The sequence below is a fragment of the Melozone crissalis genome, unplaced genomic scaffold (assembly GCF_028551555.1).
Source record: "Melozone crissalis strain CALT ecotype California unplaced genomic scaffold, PUWL_Pcris_2 ptg000016l_1, whole genome shotgun sequence".
Lineage (NCBI taxonomy): Eukaryota > Metazoa > Chordata > Aves > Passeriformes > Passerellidae > Melozone > Melozone crissalis.
In genome coordinates this window covers 46,216,647-46,236,325 of record NW_026535794.1, presented here as the reverse complement: position 1 = coordinate 46,236,325, position 19,679 = coordinate 46,216,647, and the positions used below count along the sequence as shown (strand labels likewise).

Sequence of the window (19,679 nt, the reverse complement as noted above, 5' to 3'; positions counted from 1 at the left end):
CTGCAGAGGTGTTGCCAGCTGCTGCATTCAGATGCACTGCAAACACTTGGCATCCTCCAGATGTCAGGCTAGTTTTAATTTAGACTGTTCTTCATTTGTGTTTTTGTTCCTCTCCTGTCATATCCCTTAGATTAATTGTCATTAAATTTGCAGGGGACTAGAAATGTGCTACTGGTTTCCCCCCACAGAACATGCTTGCTTTTATCTCCCCCTCCCCTTAACCTGTACCAAAGATAACTGCTTCCTCTCAAATGAAAGAGAAAGGAGTTTTGGGATGAAAGATGGTATTGTGGAAGACCTATAGGAAGTTTTTATTATTTATAGGAGTAATATCAAATGGAATTTGTGCAAGATTTTTTTAATGTTTATTTTTAACCCCTCAGAAAGCATCTTTGTGTGCATTGATTGTGTGACATTCAGGGCTACTGTGGTGGGATGAGATTCTCTCCTGGACTTGTCCTCTGCCACAGCAATCCTTTTACCTGGCAAAGTAGTGGGAACAAATAGAGGGCCTTGGCTGTTAAGAGCACAGCTTCACCAAAATCCAGGAGGTATTTCTGAATAGTTGTCCCATTCCCTGTTCCCTCTGGATGTCTCTTTGTCAGTGAAAAGCAGATCTAGAGAACATCATTAGGAATTGCATATTTATAACCTTTGGGTTAAAGGGAAACACCCCCATTTGAGGGGAAATGAGATATCCTCTCATGTCATTTAGTCATGAGGCCTTGGATGTCTGCCCTGTGCAGCAGGGTGCTGAGGGAAGAAGCTCCTCCTCTGCTCTAGCCTATGTTCCTCCCTGTCAGCATCCCACAGGAAAGGGATGTCAGGGGCATACACGGGTCTGTAAGGGATTTCCTTAGGCAGGAATGGCCACGTTGAAAGAGGAAGAGTGCCCTTTCTAGCTCATGTTTTCTAATTTTGCCCTGCTGCTCCACTTCTGCATCCAGGTAACCCCCCTGCCTCTGGTGCTGTGTCTGCAGTGGGAATGGTGCTACAGGAAGGAGCTAGCCCACGGCTGAAAATCACCTTGAGGCAGGCATATGGGGTTGTCAGCTTGGGAGAGAACCCGTGTGCTGCATTCCAGGGATGCTTCTCAGGACAGAGACCCTACTCTGGGACATGGCTTTGGGCAGGCATGGATGGAGGCAGCCAAATTTCTCCTCCACTCTCAAACCTGGTTCTCTTCATCATGAGAACATTTATCATTTGCTCTCAGCTTTTGTCATTTGTCATTTGTTTCCCAGCTCTCTTGTTCCTCAGGTGCTGGCATTTCTGGGTTTGGTTTTTTTTTTTTTTAATAGGGAAAACAGAAAAGTAGAGTGAAGAGGAGGGTGAGAGCCAGAGCAGTCATCTCCTCTCCTCCAGTTACAGTCTGAATGAGACAGGGATGTGTCCCTGGGCCTTACACAGAGCATGGACAGCCAGCTCCAGCTGTGGTGCCCTCAAGACAGGGCAGGGTGACTTCGTCTGCCCAGGAAGTCAGTTCTGGTGTTTCTTGGCTGTCAGTCTCCCTTGGCCTCTCCCAAAGTCCCAGTACCCCCTGGTGTATCTCCTTTCTGTCTCAGTGTAGTATGACAGCTGTCAGAAATCACAAGTCTTCACAAGTTGGAAAAATCTCTTTTATCCACAGCTTTTGTATAAACCTTCTTCTTTAAGGATTGACTGGTAGCTTGAGACCAAACATGATTTACATGGAATTGAAGCTAATCTCACTGTTTACCTTCCCTTCCTTCCCTCTGTACACTTCTTGCCCTTTGTTAGGGCATGCCTTCATGTTCAGACCATGCTGCTGTGGTCCTGGCTGACTCCCAGGAAAGACATCCTGGAGAATCTGCTTGTAGTGCCCTAAATTTATGGGGCTAGGGAGGATGCTCCCCCTGCACTGCTCAGTGGGACATGGTCTGCTGAAGATCCCATCACTGCTCTGGCGTGAGGTGTTGATATGTGATGGACAGAGCCGTGGCATATGTGGAAAGTGTTCTCATACTTCTCACCTGGTGTCTTCCACAACAGGTTTTCTATGCAAATAGGGAATTTACATCTCGTGAAAAAATGCATTTTTTGCTGTTTGTAACTCCTTTTGTGCCTTTGGTCGCTGCTGTACTTTTTAAAGAGCTAATACTTCATCTGCCAAGCACTGCCTACCCCTCCCTGCTCTGCGGATGGGATGTGCATGGACCCTGCACCTGCTCTGCCTCTGGAGAGGAGCTGCCTCTCCCTGCCACTGTGCCACCACAGGAGGTGGCCTTTTGGGGACCCTGTGCTGCTGTGGAGTGACACAACACTGTGGGCAGAGGGGCAGCAGGGGTCAGGGCAGCCTTGGCCCCCTCCTGTGGCCTGGCAGCCACCTGCGTGCTCGTCCGGGAGTTCCCCAGATCTTTGAAACGCAGAAGAGTGGTTAAAACCTTTTGGCCTTTTTATGTCCTTTTTTTCCCCTCTTCCCTTTTTACAGGCTGGTACATAACCAGATGTAGTCACCATTTCTTTTTTCTGCTCCACTGCCTTAATGCTTGAGCATTTGCCTTTTAAATAAACAGATAAATTACTCCCTGTACTACTGTGTGACCTGATTTCCTCTTTACTTGTGGAAGTGCTGGCAAACCCAGTGCCACTCTGCTGCTGGCCATGCTATGGGACAGGGAGATCCCTTGCTAAAGGTGGGCTCGGGAGTTGCTGGGGTGTGCAGTGCAGTGGTGAGCTCCAGCTGTGCACAGCTGTTGTCTTCTCCAGTGTGACTATGGCTGGAAGAGCTCCTGGTGTACACTGCCGTTGAGGTTCTTCCTGTAGTCCAGCAGCATTCAGGGTGGAAGGGGAAGAATAGAGGTTGTACATTTCTAGGGAAGCACTAGTAATGAATGCTGCTGGAGATGGCACCTCTTCCAAAAATGCCTGAAAACCCCCAAAAGCAGTGGGATAAGAAGATTTATAAAAAATTATGTTTGGGGAGACTGTGCTGGGTTTGCTCTTTCTGAGCTCTAAAGTCAAGGAAAGGCACATGCTGGTACATTCCCCAGATGGTCAGCTGGGAGGAGAGGGAATTACCCAGGAGGGATTTGCCTGAAATGTTCCTTGAGCTGCACAGCAGCCCTTGGTGCAGTGAGGTCCCCGTGTGTCCTTCTGTGTGGGACCACAGCACTGCTGCCCCTCCCAGGCTCACACCCATCTCTGGCTGAAGCTGGTACCAGCACAAGCTCCAATACCCAGTCTGAGATGGGAACATCCCAGTGGGTCCAGAGCCATCCCAATATGACAACATCACCAAACCAAATCACACAGTCAATTTTCACCATCTTTATTGAATCACAATTAACTGCAATCAATGCAGCTGTGCCCTTAAGGCAGTTTAATTCCCTTAGCTTTATGGCATTTTTGCTCTTTACTTTAGAAGAGCTGTGAAGCAAGAAGGCAAGAAGTGCCCAGTGATGAGATGCATTTAGCAAGGCCAACATTTGCACGCTGCCAAGGCACTGATCCTACTCAGTGATGAAGATGCCTTTCTCTGCAGAGATGCCTTTGATCTGGTTGGAGATCAGCTTGGCTACGATTTTCTTCTCTCCTAGTCTTGTCGGAGTGCATACTATTTCAGACTTCATGATCCTGCCAGGCATTATGTCCCTGAGGACAAAGGAACAACCAAAATAGTCTCAGCATTAATTTGGGTTTTTTGCCACTTTTGAACAATTTCTCTTAAAGAAATAGTCACTGCATGTGTTTAGGGTGGGTATTCCCCTTCCCCCATGACCAATTTGCAGCAAATGGGGATTGAAATGGTGGTACTGCCTGGTGGTCCCAGTGATCCTGGGGACCTTCCCTGGGGTTCCCTGTACTGCTGAAACACCAAATTCAGCTCTGAGTGAAGCAGCTGTGCTCACACTTGCTGGGCAGCACAGCAGGAGCATGGGGGGAGTCCCTGCCATGCCCATCTGCCCTGAGCCTGTCAACTGCTGTGTGGGCCTTTCTGGCCAAATGTGGTGCAGTTTCAAACACAGCTGGCAAAGGTCCCTCTTACTGCAAATCCCCTAACCGCTTCTTCAAGGATATTTAAAGAAAAAACAAAACAAACAGAGTCCTGCCATGGTCATTTCATTGGCTCATCTCCTTACCCCAGCTCAAATGTTGTCATCTTAAATATGCCCAAGCCCTCCACCAGCAGCTTGCAGTTTTCCAGGGTCACATTCAGCTTGTTCTTGAAGATGAATGCACAGTTGAAGTCATTGTACAGAGTGGCTGTTTCTGGCATCTAGCAGAGGAGGAAAGAGAGAAACAAATCCAAAGACTTGGGATTAGAGGGGTAGTAAAGATGCCAGAGCTTCTACAGGTTTGCTCACCACCAGCATGACAGGGGATAGCCCCTTCATATCCTTTCCACCCACCCGAAGCACTGTGTTAGATGGGGCAGTAATAAAACTTTGATTTCGTGACTTTCAACCTTCAAATTAATATTGAATAGCCAAATGAGGTGCCAAGAACTGAGCATCCTAGGAGGCAGCTGTTTGGGAGATTCCCCTGGGAATGCTATCACCACCGTGGTGCTGCAGTGAGCAGAGCTTTAACCCTTGTCCTCCCAGAGCCCAGCTGGCAACTGCCTCACCTGGACAGTGATGGGGGGATACTGGAATCTCATTGAGGTCTCCTTGGTGAGTTTGTCGTTGGTTTCCTTGACCTCGGCAATGGCAGTCACAAGGATGAGCACTTCATCTTCCACGGAGGACAGTGTCTTCATGTATGCATCAGGTGCTATTTTCAGGGGGATCTGCATCTCTGCAGGAAAGAAAACACAGCTTGGTGTTTCATCACGTGCCCAGGGATTATTGGCTGGCAAAGTCGGCAGGATGTGGCACGAGCCGTATTTGCTGAGACCATCCTGCTTTCCCTTCAATCCCTGTGGGGGGAAGCCATGGCTGAGGGGGTGGCACCTGGCACATGCAGCCCATGGGAAGGAGCTACCTTTGTGTCCTGCCCTGCTGACAGCAACAGTGTATGAATGAAAACACTCAGTGCTCATCAACAGCAAAGATTTTTTTTTTGAGAGTGATTCATGCTAGGAATCAGCAAGGGTTGTTAATTATTTATCACTCGCTAATCTCTTGGTTAGCTAATTTCAGTTACATGGCTTGGAATCAAAAATACCACCTAGGCTGCTCAAAGATGTGCACAGCACAGCAGCCAACAGCTCCAGGGATCAGCTAGGCAGGCAGTCGTGAAGTGGGAATTTGCTTGGGCAAAGAATTCAGAAAATAACACTCACCAGCATCACCACCACCCAAATTAGAGTGGCAAACAGAAGAACAAAAAAAGGCTGAAATTTCCAGCCATCTAAATCCTGTGAGGAATATGATCCACACGGATGCACACAAAGCCTGTGGTGACATCTTTGATGTTCAGACAATGAGGACAGGAGGGAGATGCTTCAGCACACCTCGCTCATGCCATGAAAATCTCTGTCTGCCCACATGATGTACTCCCAATCACCTCCTTGAAGCTGCAGCAGGGCCTTCATGTTTTGGTCCCTGCTCCAGAGGGATCCCAGTCTGTAACTGAGACTTCAAATGCAGTGAAGAGGGAGGTAGGTTCTAGGCAGGCAGTTTCTGCTCTTCACACAGTACAGGGCCTACACTGGTCTAGAGTGGAGCCAGTACAAACCCCAGACTGCCACAGAGAATTAGACTACAGAACACAGCAAGCTTTCTGTGCTTACCAGATGGGCCTTCAAGAGTGATGATCTCCTTGACAGTTCCAAGATTGGCCTGAACGTCTCCAGTATAGTACTGCAGCTGGCAGGAGCCAATAAGGTCAACGGTCCAGTTCCCAGGAGCAGAGATCTTCACTGTGATGGCCATTTCCAGGGGATTGCCAGGATGCAGAGGTTCTGTGTTGGTTATCTCCAGGTGGAGCCCAGTCTTGGTGACTGGCTCCTTCGGGACCAAAGGCTCGGTGTTGGCACCTATTCCCTCCACAGTCGAAGCGTAGCCTGAACGAGGCATCAACCCCGAAGGGCGTAGGAAGCTGTAAGCTCTTTGCATGGACATCCTTTCCTGTTTGGAGCCTGGGTGAAGAGAAATATGGGTGACAGCTGTATCTCAGTTTCCTCACCCAGAGCTATCTTCCCCTTATTTATGCTTTTGCTGATAAGCAGAGAGGATGTCAGAGCACCTCCAGCCTCTGCTTAGGACAATTTCTTGGTTTATGCTACCACCAAATCTAGCTGTAGCATTCTGGCCTGGAAGAATTTCCCGGAAGAGACAATTTAGAGGATGGATACTCTTAAATATTTCAGCCTGATAGTTTTGCCCTTCTCACTGAGAAGGTTTTAACAATCTAGGACAACATGGCTGGCTCTTGAGAACTGTGAGAAGGACATGTGGGATTTCTGTTTTCCAAAATAGTTTGGGGGAATGTAAAGACAAAATAAAGAAATGAAAAAATAAAGCCAAGGTCAGTGTGACACAAGGTCCATCACTCAGCCCATTCCTTTCACTGTCTGGAAGCTTGCTCGTGTCCCTGAGGAGCAGCCTATAGGTGTCACTGCGGGCATGAGGATGCCTGGGAGCAGTGCTGCCTCCCGAGGTCTCCAGGCCTTAGGCCGAGTTTGCCACTGCAGCTTCTCCTGCAGTTTTCTCCTGGAAACAACACATGCTGTGCGGTGACCTGCAAGCTGGGGCTCTCCTCTTTGGCACTGTGTCAGAGGATGGGGGCAGTTACCTTCGGGGTACTTGTACTCCTTGGTGATGTCTACCCGCCTGTTCTGCCCCACGGCTTTTGTGCTGATGTTCTTGCCGATGGCTTGGGTCTCCGTGCCGACCTTGAAGTATTTATCCTTGCCGTTCACCTTCTTGACCACCCAGTAGACCCTGTCGGCGTTCACCTCCGCGTACACGAACTTGGCGTCGTAGGGCAGGTACACATCTCCTTCCCGCACAGCCTTCACCGGGCAGGGCCCACACTGGAAACGACCTGCAAAGGGCATTTGATTCCAGCTGGCTTCACAAACACCTGCTGTGGCTCCAGTTTTTGCTCCACACCCAGACAACACTCAAGCAGGAATCTGTGGCCAAGGCAGTTGATGCTTAGCAGTATACAGCCCTCCAACTCAGTAATGAACTCCAGACTCTCTCATTTATCCCAGAGCTGCTTAGGAATTTTTTATAGATGACCAAGGTCTGGTAGGAGCTTTTGAATGTTTCCCCTCACTTAGATAATTTTAAAGTTAGAAAGCCACAGCTGAGTTTGATAAAAGGAACGGAAGATAACGATGCCTTGACCAAACACGAGCAATGTATTTTAAAGAAGTAGATAAAATAGTGTAAAAGTAGGCCCACAGGATGCTAATCATAGCTGGAACCAGTGCATAAACAGATAATGAGGAATATGGTGGCTTTTGTGTAAATGTTACATGACAAGAAACAACAGCACGTGCCCTAAGAGAAGTTCCAGGAAGGTCATTTGTAACGCTGGGGGTACTTGGTGAGTACGACCACCAGGGACCCCTTCAGACAACTCCCCAGGACCATAAAAGGCCTTCCAGTAAGAGGCAGATGCAAGCAAATTAGTTCTAGAAGAAGCGATGTTTATGTACTAGCCATAAAGTTCACTCTAATGAATATGTACGATCACAATGGAATAAATACCTTGTTGTAAAATTTCATGATACACCCAATCAGAGGAAATACCCTCCGGGTGTTCAGCGTGCTGTAATAATGAATTTGAAGCTAATACTTCAAAATTGTGTTAGAAAGTTTCTTCCTTAGCCAATTTCAGTATGAGATTATTAAGTCAGCTGCATCCAGACACCTGTGTTTGATCTCTAGGCAATATTCCACTTTCTGCACTTCCCTGAGGATTATCCTTTTGGGTTTTTCCCACCTTCAAATTCCCTGAACCTGTGCAGGGAGTTTCGGTGGTCACTCCTCTCATCTACCAATGAACAGGCTCATGACCTCAATGACTTAGATGTCCTCTAACTCCTGAAACAAAATTCACATTCCCACATGGTTGGTTTTGTGCCTGCCAAGAAATGCTGCTCCTTCCATCCTGGGCTGAGGGGGCAGGAGTGCTGTTTCACAGTGTCACTGCCCTGGTGCATGAAGCTGTGTGTGGGGAGTACCAGGTTTGCTGACTGGGAAGCATGTTTTACACAGAAAATGTCCCTGTCTCCCTCAGGAGTTGCAGAAGAGCCTTTCTAGGCAAATCTTACCTTGACTTTGCTCCTGAGGGGTTGAATCAATTGCCTGCCAGCCACTAAACCCATCTGGTATGTCTGTTCTCTTCATCCAGGCATCATTCCACACATGGAAGTTCCTGCGTACATTTGGGTTGGAAAGAGAAGGAGTGAGTTGTTACAGCCTGAAGAGTCACGGTCTCCTCCCTTAATCCTTTAGTAAGGGCAGATTTAACTTGCAGGTAACCCTGTGAAACCCCTGGCTTTCTCTCTCTCTCTCTCTCTCTCCTGGGCAGCAAACCCCAAGCAGTAGTGAAATTCTCAAAGGAATTGCTGGGGCTGGGAAATGGGGCACTGCAAGGCAGCACAGGGCATAGGAATTGTTAGCCCCACTTGGCAGTACCAGACAGAGTCGAAGGACAACGAGTTCAGCTTTTCTCCTTTTTCGTTCAGGTAGACATCAACCCTCAGGTTCTCCTCCGTGTCGTGGGCCGAGTCGAAGGTGCTCACACAGCGGCATGGCACCCCCAGGCAACGCATGACTGCAGCACAGACAGACAAAACACAGGGTCACAAAATCCCTCAGCCTGGCAGGCATCCTCTCACCTGACCCCTCTGGCCACCCAGGCTCCTCTAGAGCAGGTGCTCAGGACTCTGTCCAGATGGCTTTTGAACATCTCCAAGGATGTAGATTCCATAAGCTCTCTGTGCCAGTGCTTGGTCACTCTCACAGTGAAAAAAGCTGTTTTCTCAGGTTCAGACAGAACCTCCCATGTTTCAGGCTGTGCCTATCACCACGTTGGGTGTCAATGAGAAGAGCCTGTCTGTGTCCCACTCCACACAAGGATCAGACCCCCAAAGCCTTCTCTTCTGTCTGAGCAGTGCTGGCTCCCTCAGCCTCTCCTTACAGACAGACCCTGGCACCTCTGTGGCTCAGAGGCACAGTGATTTGGCTTACTAGCACAGTAATTGGGGTGTCAGAGAAGGGAGGCAGGTCATGTTCACTGCTCACCTGTGTTGAGGACTCCTGCAAAAACCCAGCACTGGCCATAACGCACCGGCTTCTTGGTTTTGTAGTACTTCTGCAAAATCGTCACACTCCCAATCCAATCCATAGGGGATGTTCCACTGACGTAGTTCCCTGACCAGTTCCCCAGCAGGACTCCACTGTCATCGTTGGCATTAACCTGTGGCCACACACATACACACAGAAAAATTAAGGGATGAGGCTGAATGAGGCTTAAACCCCACGGTCTTGGCCTGCCCTGTGCCTTCCCTGGTGCTCCACAGGCATGTGGGACCTCTCAAGGCTGCTGGTCCTGGCTGGGGGCTCCCCTGGTTAGAAGCTCCACCTGGATATCTAGAGGGAGGTGGAAATTCTGCTCAGGGCAGTACAGATTAACTCTGCATCCTGCGTCTTAAGCCACAGGGCTCCAAAAGGGTCCCAGCACAGAGAGTAGCTACCCACCTAAAACACAACCCTTGTGTTGGCCCCACCAACACAGCTGATGAGGAAGGACAACCACTAGGGCAGCTGCAAGCTTTGGAGATGGGAACATGCTATATTTTTGTTTGCCTTTTCCCTCCACCCCAAAGTGCCTCTGTCTCTTTGCTTGCAGTTTCCCAAAGGAATCCCTTTCAGATGCCTCCTGAAATGGTATTCATGGTCCCAGGGAAAGAAGAGCAAGTAAGGACGAGGGAAGATATGAAGGGGCAAAGCACTTCACTGAGAGACGCTTACCAAAGCAGACATGGCTCTGGACACATGTGCAGGATCCCTTCTCTGATCCAGGCTGAGCTTGCTTTTGTCCAGCAGATACATGCAGGCATCCAAGACAAATTCCTCAAACTGTTTTGGGGAGAAAATGGAGATATTTTTATATGCTGCTCTAAAACAGAATTTGCTTGTTATATTGAATTTCCAAGGCTGTGGGCCTTCCCAAAGCTGTTCTCTCCAAACAAGGGCTAAAATGAAACCCAGCCTTGTAAGACAAAAGGCTGTCTCGAGTGTCTTGCAAACACAGTTGGAACCTGACCCAGCAATCTTTACTCCTGTGCACAAAAGTCACCAACGTCATCTCCCTGCAACTCTGCAAATTACTCACAAGAGTAATGAAATTTTAAGATCTCTACTGATATTTAGTCTATTGACATAGGCACAAAAGGAACCTTGGAAAAAAGAAAGGTACGTAAATGCTAATTATTACAACAAAGATTCATAATTAGCAATTGCTGATAAAGCTCCCTGAGGTCCAGTTCACAAAGATGTCAAACATATGATCCAATGCAGCTTGTCAGAATCAATATCAATTCTCATTGCTTAACAGCAGGATAAATATTAGGATAGGAACAGCCCTGCAGATGATGCCCTTTGGCCCCTTTAGTGTAAAGGCATCAGTGTGAGCACCTTTGGGCTACGTATGTCCCACAGATACATACTCTGCAGATAGCCTGCAAAAATTGTAGATTTATAAAACAAAACAAAACAAAACAGAAAAAAACGCCAGGTTTGAATGTTTTTTGCTGGAGATTTCTGTCTGGATAGCACACAGCTGTCAGTGAAGGCACCACTTGAAAGGTGATAACCTCTGCCAGTAATTTTACCCTCTTTATTCCCAACTATGATGCAACAGGTAAATCGGATTTTTTTTTCCCCATCAGCCCTCTCCATGTCTCATTAGCTGACTAACAGCACCTACAGTTGCATGAGAGCAGGAATTCCCTTATGGGAATTTTTTCAGTCAGAAATACCCTGTTCCCAGTTTCCACATCCTTTACCAGGGGAGTTGCATCATCTGATTATAAATGTGCCACTTAACCCCACTCTCCAGCTGTGGGTGGGGAACACACATAGGCACATAGGTTACTCTAAGCAAGTGAGCCCTCCCAGTGAAGCTGGCAGGGTCATTCCAGCACTCTGAGCTACTCATGGGCTCCATGCTGAAGGGATGAAGAAGGGCAATAGGGCTGACAAGACAGCTGTGTTTTACCTGCCCGAAATTCCAGGGCCTGTCGTAGATGCTGTACGCAGACCCAACATAGATGGTGCCAGTGTCGTTGAGCACGTATTCTTCCTTCTCTGCATCATCGGACATGTAGACAACATCATCTGCAGAAAAAAAATCCCTCAGATGTCAGGTGGTTTGCACACCCTGTATGAAATCTTCCATGGAAAGCTAAACTGGGGTAACCAAGGATCTGCAACATTCACACCAACAGACGACCATGCAGCATCCCCATTTTTTTGTTCCTATCATGATAGGATTTCCAATAAGACTAATCTTTAATTTCCCCCTGTAGGTCCATTGCTATGTGACCACTCTTCTATTATTGCAAATATCTTACTCCTGAACACTGTGGAGTACTAGGTAAGCAGCAGAGAGAACTGGGGAACTGATGCCCACCAACCACACAATTTTTTATTCTGGTTATTTTTTTCTGGATCTTGAGCCAACCCAATTCTCTCAGTTAATCTTTGGCTGGCTCAGGGAAACAGAGAGAGATGATACAGAGGTGCAAACAGATGTGACAGATAGATGTCCCTCTATGTCCCGGCACTGGAGAATATCCAATGAGGAGCTGGCTCGTTGCTATTGCCCAGCTTCCCACTGTCTCCATGAGGATGCTGCTTACAGTGTTTTATGGAGAAAAAGCAACGTATGTAAGAAAGTTAGGGAAAATATGAGGCAAAATTCCATCTGGGACAATCCCTGCTAGGAGTAATTATCACTCCCAGTTGCAAGACCACTCACCTTCACACCAAGGATTGAACAAAAGGTAGACGACACCATTTTCAGGCTTGTAAATGTTACTGCCAGTCTTCACTTGCAGGTTGTATATTCCCACAGGGGCATTGGGCGCGCTGGTGACGGACAGCAGGCACTGAGGAGACAACAATGAGAGACAGCATGAGGGACACCCCGCCATGGCTACATGCATGGCACAAACAGGGTGCTACAGAGCTGGCACGAGTGGCAAAGCTGGGGTCCATGCAGATCCCTGTGGGGAAAGAGGGGAAGGCAATGGGATAGGGCAAAGCCTGCCTATGCATGGGGGCATCAATGAAATAAGCAGGACAAGGCTGCTGCCCATCTAAAATCACAGAACTAAAGGAAAGCAGGATGGGGGTATGAGGATGCTTTGCTCTGTAGCTTCTGATGGGCTTGGTACTGGGCATTGGGCCCCTTGCCCACAAGCTTTACCTCTTTGCCTTTCCTCTCAACCATGGAGATTTTCCACCCATTGAAATTCTCTCTCTCCGGTTTCAGCGACAGCAGGCTCCCCCTGTTTTTCATTGGACTTTCACCTGGAAACAAACCCAAGACACTATGTGTGAGGGTTGCACAGGTCTGCAGTGCCTGTGCAGTGCCAGGAAGAGGCAGCTGGATGCTCCTGGGGCTCTCTGGCTTTGCCTGGTGGCCGCAGAGGGACCCTGCTTACCGATGCCAAAGCGCAGGGTCAGCTTGTCGGCAGCCCTGAGCTCCCTGCTGAGGCTGACCTGCACCTGGAAGGGCTGCCCACGCCGCACCACCAGGCTCTGGATGTTGTACCCATCCGTGCGGTGCTGCCGCGTGTTCTGGCTCTTCAGAAAGTCAACCCCAGTGACCTTCAGACTGCTCTCTGGAAAAACATCAGGAGAAAAGGAGAAAGGAGAAAGAAGAGTTGGTGATTTTCTCAGTAAAAACAGTTTTCTTTTTCTTAATGCAGCTCTGTGAGTCATCAAAATATCTAGAGTAACAAGAGATCTAGCAAAATACAATATAAAATCAAATCAAACATTAAAAAAAAAAATGAAACAATTTAAAGAAACTACTCAGAGGTGAACCTCAGACCCCCTGGGCAGACATGGAAGGAGAAGGAGGAGGCAGAACCATGTTACAGCAGCTCAGGGCCAGAAAGTCAGAGGGCAAGGCAGGAACTTGTCCCTGATCTGGATGGTTTGCTGTAGAACACTCACAACAGAGCACTGCCCCCCTTCAGAGGGGCTGCTTTTCCCATTTGGCTTCAGCAGATATTTGCTCCCCAGCAAGAATCCCTTGCAAGTGCCTTGCTCCCATTCATTCCCAACACAGCAGCTGATTTTTAAGACACAATATTTAAAATGACTGCCTCCTCTCCTGCAGCTCTGGATGGGATCAGGGCCAGGAAAAGCCTCAGCATCTCTGTGCCCAGTAGTTCAGGGCTGTAGCATAGGAGTGGAACTCCGAGAGGCACAACCCAGTGCTACACCTGAGCAAAAAGAAAGCCCTCAGCTTTGAACAATGATGGAGATTTGGGGGTCACTGCATCAGGCTTTGGCAGGCTGCCCAGCTGTGACAAGAAAAGCCAGAGCATGCTGGAATGTGGCTGAGCTGTATTTCTTCGGGAGCGTTTATGTCTTGTACCTGCCCATCAAATATCCTCAAAGGATGAATTCTGTGTGAACAGCAGGGAGTAACAATACCTCATAAGCACTCTTCTCATGAGTGATTCAGATGAAGACATGGGAGAGGCAAAAACAGGTTACGGTAACTTTGATATTAGCAAGTCAAAAGCATAATGGTTGAAGAGATTAATTCACCAAATGTCTTGACAGATTTGCATGGTACCTGGCAACAATGTTATTATCAACAAGAACCATCCCTAACACAGAAGAGGCTGGAATCTGCTGGTAGCTAGTGTGCCGTGAGAGATGCCACATGCAGGGCTAGTCCCAGGGCAGGCTGAAATCAGCAGCACACTTCTTACTGCAACCTGAGCAGCGACTGCAGCCCTGAGTAAACAGAACCCACCACCCATGGATCCCCACCATATCTCTGTGTATTTCTTCTTTGTAAATATATAAACCGTATTTATCTTCATGACATACCAGATATAACTGGCACAACAAATAGACTTAAAATTGACCAGCATCTTTTGTTAACCAGCTTAATATTTGAGTGCTTTTTTGTTTGCTTGCTGCATGCCAGTAGCCAGCCTTGGGCTGACATTTTGCGCAATGGGGTGTGTGTGCATTTATGTCAAAAAATTTCAGCTGGAGGTAGCTACTTAACCCTCTTGAGGACAAAGAGGAAGTGCATCTTCCTCAGCATTAAGAAATCTCCAAACATTAAAGTTGCTCAACCTTGTTCTTTATGGAGAACCTTGGCACTGGGCTGAGAAGATACCAGAAAGCCTTGGTCCTGGGAGAGGGATGCAAAGGGACATGAGAGTTGAACACAAAGGATAACTGTAGGAAAGGGCCCAAGGAAATCCATGTATACAGCATTTCTTAACTTAGGGACTGCATATCCACCCCATTTCTGGACATCACCAGTGCTGTTGAGGATGCACAGGGAAGAATCACTGACAACAGCTGCCCTAGAACACGGCCTGACCGTGCTGAGCACTATGCCAAAGACCTGTCTCCACTCAGCTGCCCGTCAGTTGTGCAGTGTTTATTCCTGTGCAAACACACCTGTGATACCCTGTGACCTGACTGGCACGGCATCCTGTGCCAAGGAATGCCTCAGAGCGAGCCAGTGGCGCACCCATCACCACATCCCAGGGGGCTTGGCCACAGCTTGCCTTCCCTGGGCAGCCCTCACCTGCTGCTTTTGTCTTCCTGCCCTGCTTCCTGCCCTGGGCATGGAGCTGGGCCCCCACACACCCTGAGTCTGGCTGCCTGCAGGCACCTTTGTGTGCCAACACGGAAGTTCATGATTTACAGAAGAGCTGAGTATACCTAGAACATGCAGGACAGAGGCTCAGGCTGCGAGAGGCAGTCCTGTTTGTGCTCATTCCTGGGCCAGACCAGAAGCAAGCCCAAACCTCAAATCCTGTCAGATTATTTTCTTTTTTTAATGGAAAAAAAATACAAGGCAGTATTTTGTTGCCTATTTCTATGATTTATCCTTTATAGAGCTCCTTTCTACATTAACCCACAAGCCCCATTGCATCACTGCCTGCCTGGAGAGATGTTCAGAGCTTCAAGAGAACAGTGATCAAAGATGGGCACCTTGTCACTGGTAAGTATGTGGGGCCTTCTTTCCCTTATGATGAGGAGGTGATGGGGTTTAAAAAAACCTATCAATATGGAGCAGGGTACTTATAGTATCTCTGGCTTCAGTGGGAACAAGGGCTGCTCAGAGCGACAGAAGGGAATTGGGATGAAAACTGCAGTTTCTCAAGGGAGAGCATAATTTGGATACCTGCGCTTACTCCTGATTTTTGCCCAGCCTCCAGGCAAACACTCATGCACATCCCAGAGATCTGAGATCACATCCCAAAGATGCTGCAGTCCAAGACTTCTTGGAAAATTTCAACTCATACGCACTCAGAGCACAGAGGTTTGAGACTGAGGGACTCAGAGCGGTGTTAAAACATCCCTCCCCTTTTGAAAGCCATGGAGACCTGCTCCCAACTCTGCTGCAGGCTCCACCCAGCCCACATGGGCGTCTCCTCAGCTACATCCCAAACCCCAGGGGTTCTGGGCATTCTGGGGCTGGGCTGGGCAGTGGTGCTGGTTCAGCAGCTGCTGCAGGAGTGACCCAGGCACCTTTCTAGGCAGGTGCAGGAGCTCCTGACAACAGGGCAGGCAGGACAGCCATGGGACAGAGCTCAAGCCTAAATAAGTCCTCCTTTTGGTTATTTTGAAACTTCCTTCAGATGCTATCAGCCATCGCTAAAGAGCAATAATCTACATGATAAAGTAGCCTGAAAGAAAGAAATTATTTTAACATTGATGTGGAACACATTTAAAAGAGCTGCATTTCTTTCCCTTTATCACTGACAGAACCAGATGTCTACAGGTTGAAGAACAGTGATGAATAATGAGCTGTGTCTTGCAGTTAGTTTACCAATCTGTCAAAAACAGAATTTGCACAGCTAGAGCAAACTGATCCCCTGTGAGCAGCGCTGGCATCAAAACTTCTTTCCTCAGGGTGTCACCCATAGCAATCAGAGAGCTGAGAACCTCTGGAGCTGCAATTCTCCCTGCAGGAGACTTGCCAAACTTCACACCTAACATATGTCAAGCATTAAAAACTCACCAGTGTTGCTGAACATGGTTCTTGTCAGAGTTTCTACCCGAGATGCTTGCAGTGCCAGCAGCTTCCAAACACCTGAGCAGTCTCTGCCGCTTGCTTCTGAGTGTGGAGAAGGAAGACAGGCTGCCCTTTTTATCTGTGTCTTGCTCTGAGGTGTCAGCAGGTCCACTGCCAAGGGGTGGTGTTTCGAGAAAGGAAGTTCCCATGGAAAAAAAAAAAAAAAAAAAAAAGACTACAACTCCCTCTGCACATAGTCAGACCCTGAAAAACAGCGAAACTTAAATCCCGACTCACATGGAAGGTGAATTTGCATAATCCGATGACAAGTGGACAGACCCTTCACTGACAAACAGTAAAATCATGGGCTAGGTGAGTAACAAGAATTCACCTATGCCCTAATATCCAGGTCACCAGGACTGCAACTCCAGGGGTAACTTTACAAGGAGGCACACAAACATTTAATCCTTAGGAGAACAGAATTCCCCATTAGGACCAGTCTAACATGCTTATAAGTTAATGAGGTTTCTGTCATCACATTTGGGACAGAAATACATGGAGCCATGGGCTAAAATCCAGCATTTACACATGTGGGTTGAAAAGCTGAAGGATCCTAGCACTGGCCCCCTCCCCGCAGGATGAGGTGGACCTCAAGGGACACAGCCCAGTGGGAGCACTGAGAGGGAAAGAGGAGAATCAGGCTATGTCCAGGAGGAGAAAGACATGTGATGGAACAGGAGCTGTTTGCTGGATGCTCTTTGCTGGCAGCTCTGCCAAAGGTCTCTGCCAGGACATGGTTGAACCCCACATGCCCCACTGCCATTCTGGTCCTCAGGGTGACCAAAAATGGAGAGATGAGCCTACACCACAGAGAGGAGAGCTGGTGGTATACAGGCCACCAGTGACATGGGCACAGTGTCCAGAAAGAGAGACAAATGTCCCCAGGCACCCAGAAACTTAGAGGTGGCTCAGCTGTGGGAGTAGCCTCAGCCTCCTGATGCCCCCCTCAATGGGAGCTGCCCAAGATTCAGCAAGGTAGAATTCTGTTTGCAAGGTTGCCCTGTCTAAATGTGGGTTCTTCCTAAAGAAGATCTCTCTTTGGAAGCCTTCAAAGGCACTGACTTTTCTCCGCTGGTTTGGGTAAGCAGGTATTTCCTTTTGGGAGGACAGTTTCCCTTGGTGCAAACGTGGAGCTGAGTTAGCAGATACCACCCTCCGAGCATGTCGCTGCTTGCTGGCAGGTGTATGTTGGGTGTCCTTGCTTGAGAGCATGACTAGGGCACCACAGGGCACCGAGGGTTCAGCACACATCCCTAATCTCACTGGACATCTGAAGATGAACAAGAACATTGGAACCACCAATGTTCTCAGCAGATGGAGCATCACTCAGCATTCAGCACCAGACAATGCGCTGGCAATTGCGTATTTCACTATTGACAAAAACACTGCAGCCCTGATTTACCTTTCCGTGTCCCTTTTATTCTGCATTTCCTTCCTCCTAGGGGGTGAAAGACATTTTTGTTTAGGAGCAGTATGGGATGAAGTGAAGTATACACGGAATGTCAGTACAACAACATAACCAGTAATGCGTGTAATCTGAACATTTATGATATCTCTTACTGGTTTTCACTTAACTGCAGCAAGAGTAATCCACATCAGCTGAAGTCACTGGCAGTAGTTTCCTAATCCAGTCTCAACCTGTTTTATACATCATTCTATGCTTGGTTGGAGGCATCTTAAATTGTATTGACACAGTAGTCCTACAGCAAAATTACACATTTTTGCAAACAGGAACAGATTTATATTGGTAACACTTTGCTTCTGAAAAAATGTTCTATATTTGTGCTGGAGGGTGAGCAAGTGAAGCAGGGCATGTATTCACCAGAAGTCATTCTTCCAGTCCCGTGGAGTTTTGCAAAACTTTGATTACAACAGTGTGCTTGTCCTGACCCTCACTTTAAACCTCAGAGTTCAAGGAAAGATTGTAAAAATTACATGGATGTGGGTCCTGCCCTGCCACCTTTGAACTTACTCCATCTTGGAAGGTGGCCGACCTTTTTTGGGGGGGAGGTTTGGCCACTGGGGCATGGTTTCAGTTCTCCTTTTGCTTTGTGCAGCTGCTGATCTAGCCTGCTCCCATTATCTTTCTCTACACGCTGGTAGTATCTCAATTCGACAAAACTAAACCTGGCGCATGGTACCAGGCTCCCAACACAACCTCCCGCCCCTGGCTCGTACCAGCCTGCCCTGCCAGGAAAGGCCATTGAACTCTAATACTCTCCAGGAGTTGTTGGCAAGGTCTGAGAAGAGGAATTTCAGCTTAAACTACAGGAATGTTTTTAAAATATGTGGTTTCAAGTTTTTTCACGTTGTCAGCAGATGATCTCTATCTTTTTACAGGTAAACCTCCTGTCTTTGCTGATCAGAGTGGCTGGCTATGGTTCAGCTCCATGGCTTTTTTCTTCTTGGTGAAGCAATGAAAAAGCCCATTTTAATTTCATTTTTTTACCCCCAAACAGTTTTTACCATTAATCACTTCAATCTTTCTCATAAAACTACACTCTTTTAATTAACAGTAGGAGAAGATTTTTTTTCCCCACAGGCAATCTCCCTATTCCCAATAATTTCAGCAACTTACTTCCCAGCTTGCAAAATAAGACAACAGAGGCGGTCAGCCTTATCTACATCTGTCTGTTGCAAGGTCACCTTATTAGCTGGCACAAGAAATAAAATTAGCTGGCAAACAAATAAAATAAAATTCCCCAGTGGCTGCTCCCCTATTTGCAAGCTTGTCTTTTGTCTCAGGTTTTGTTTATTTTGTGTATCAAAAATGACAAAACCAGTCAAACTTCCAGAGCATGACCACAGGTATTGATGCCAAATATGAAAGACAAATCCTTAGCTTAATGTTTTCATTCATTTGCAACCACATGAGAAGCTGCCCTTTATGACAGCAATTTACTGAGCTACATTTTTTATAAACACCTGAGGCTTCAAGTTGATTTTGTTTTGTCGGAGTTTTTTTCTATGTCTAGTCAGAGTAATACTCAAAATAAATAAGAGATCAAAAGGCTTCCTTTTCGGCGGTCTGAAAAGGTGAACTCATCATCTCAGCCTTCCCACGGGGTTGCTCTGAGGTGTCAGAGGGTGAGCAGTGCATCTGGCATGGAACACATGGACACAGCCCCTGTCTGGGTCCTGATGGCACCATGGTGAGGAGATGTCCTCCACTGACCACAGCAGGACTGCTCCCACGTGCACCACCTAGTAGGTGTTGAGTCTTGCCTGAATCACAGCCTAGGGAGTGATAAGTAGTGAGAAATCTTGGGGGTGTCAAAGACAAAAAAAGCACAGAACAGCTGAGGATCTGGTCCATCTGATTGGAACTGGATTTGAGGTGCTACGTAGGTCCTGCTCTCACAATTTCATTAAGATGTACCTCAGTCTTTAGGAATGTCCTAGTATTGAGACACATCACATCCACACAATGATCCTGGTGTGCCAGTGCTGCTGTTACT

The 19,679-nt window shown here is 47.7% G+C and overlaps 1 protein-coding gene across 1 annotated transcript; it reads right to left on the bottom strand.

Annotated features, from left to right (window-relative positions):
* Positions 1–3,458: 3,458 nt before the first annotated feature.
* Positions 3,459–16,183, bottom strand: TGM4 (transglutaminase 4). Its single transcript, XM_054273436.1, has 14 exons — positions 16,168–16,183; positions 12,599–12,778; positions 12,361–12,464; positions 11,911–12,040; positions 11,149–11,267; positions 9,900–10,007; positions 9,171–9,345; positions 8,562–8,700; positions 8,195–8,298; positions 6,703–6,954; positions 5,699–6,046; positions 4,592–4,761; positions 4,104–4,240; positions 3,459–3,615 (listed from the first exon to the last, which is right to left on the bottom strand). Exons 1-14 carry the CDS (start codon positions 16,181–16,183, stop codon positions 3,474–3,476), a joined length of 2,124 nt encoding a protein of 707 aa, XP_054129411.1. The 3' UTR covers positions 3,459–3,473.
* Between the last annotated feature and the right edge of the window lie 3,496 nt (positions 16,184–19,679).

Excerpts from the sequence above, each read along its gene's own strand:
- TGM4 (XM_054273436.1), bottom strand. Across the intron at positions 4,762-5,698 it reads CACTCTTGAAGGCCCATCTG|AGATGCAGATCCCCCTGAAA; the intron begins GTAAGCACAGAA and ends TCTTTCCTGCAG. Across the intron at positions 4,241-4,591 it reads ATCCCCCCATCACTGTCCAG|ATGCCAGAAACAGCCACTCT; the intron begins GTGAGGCAGTTG and ends CTCCTCTGCTAG.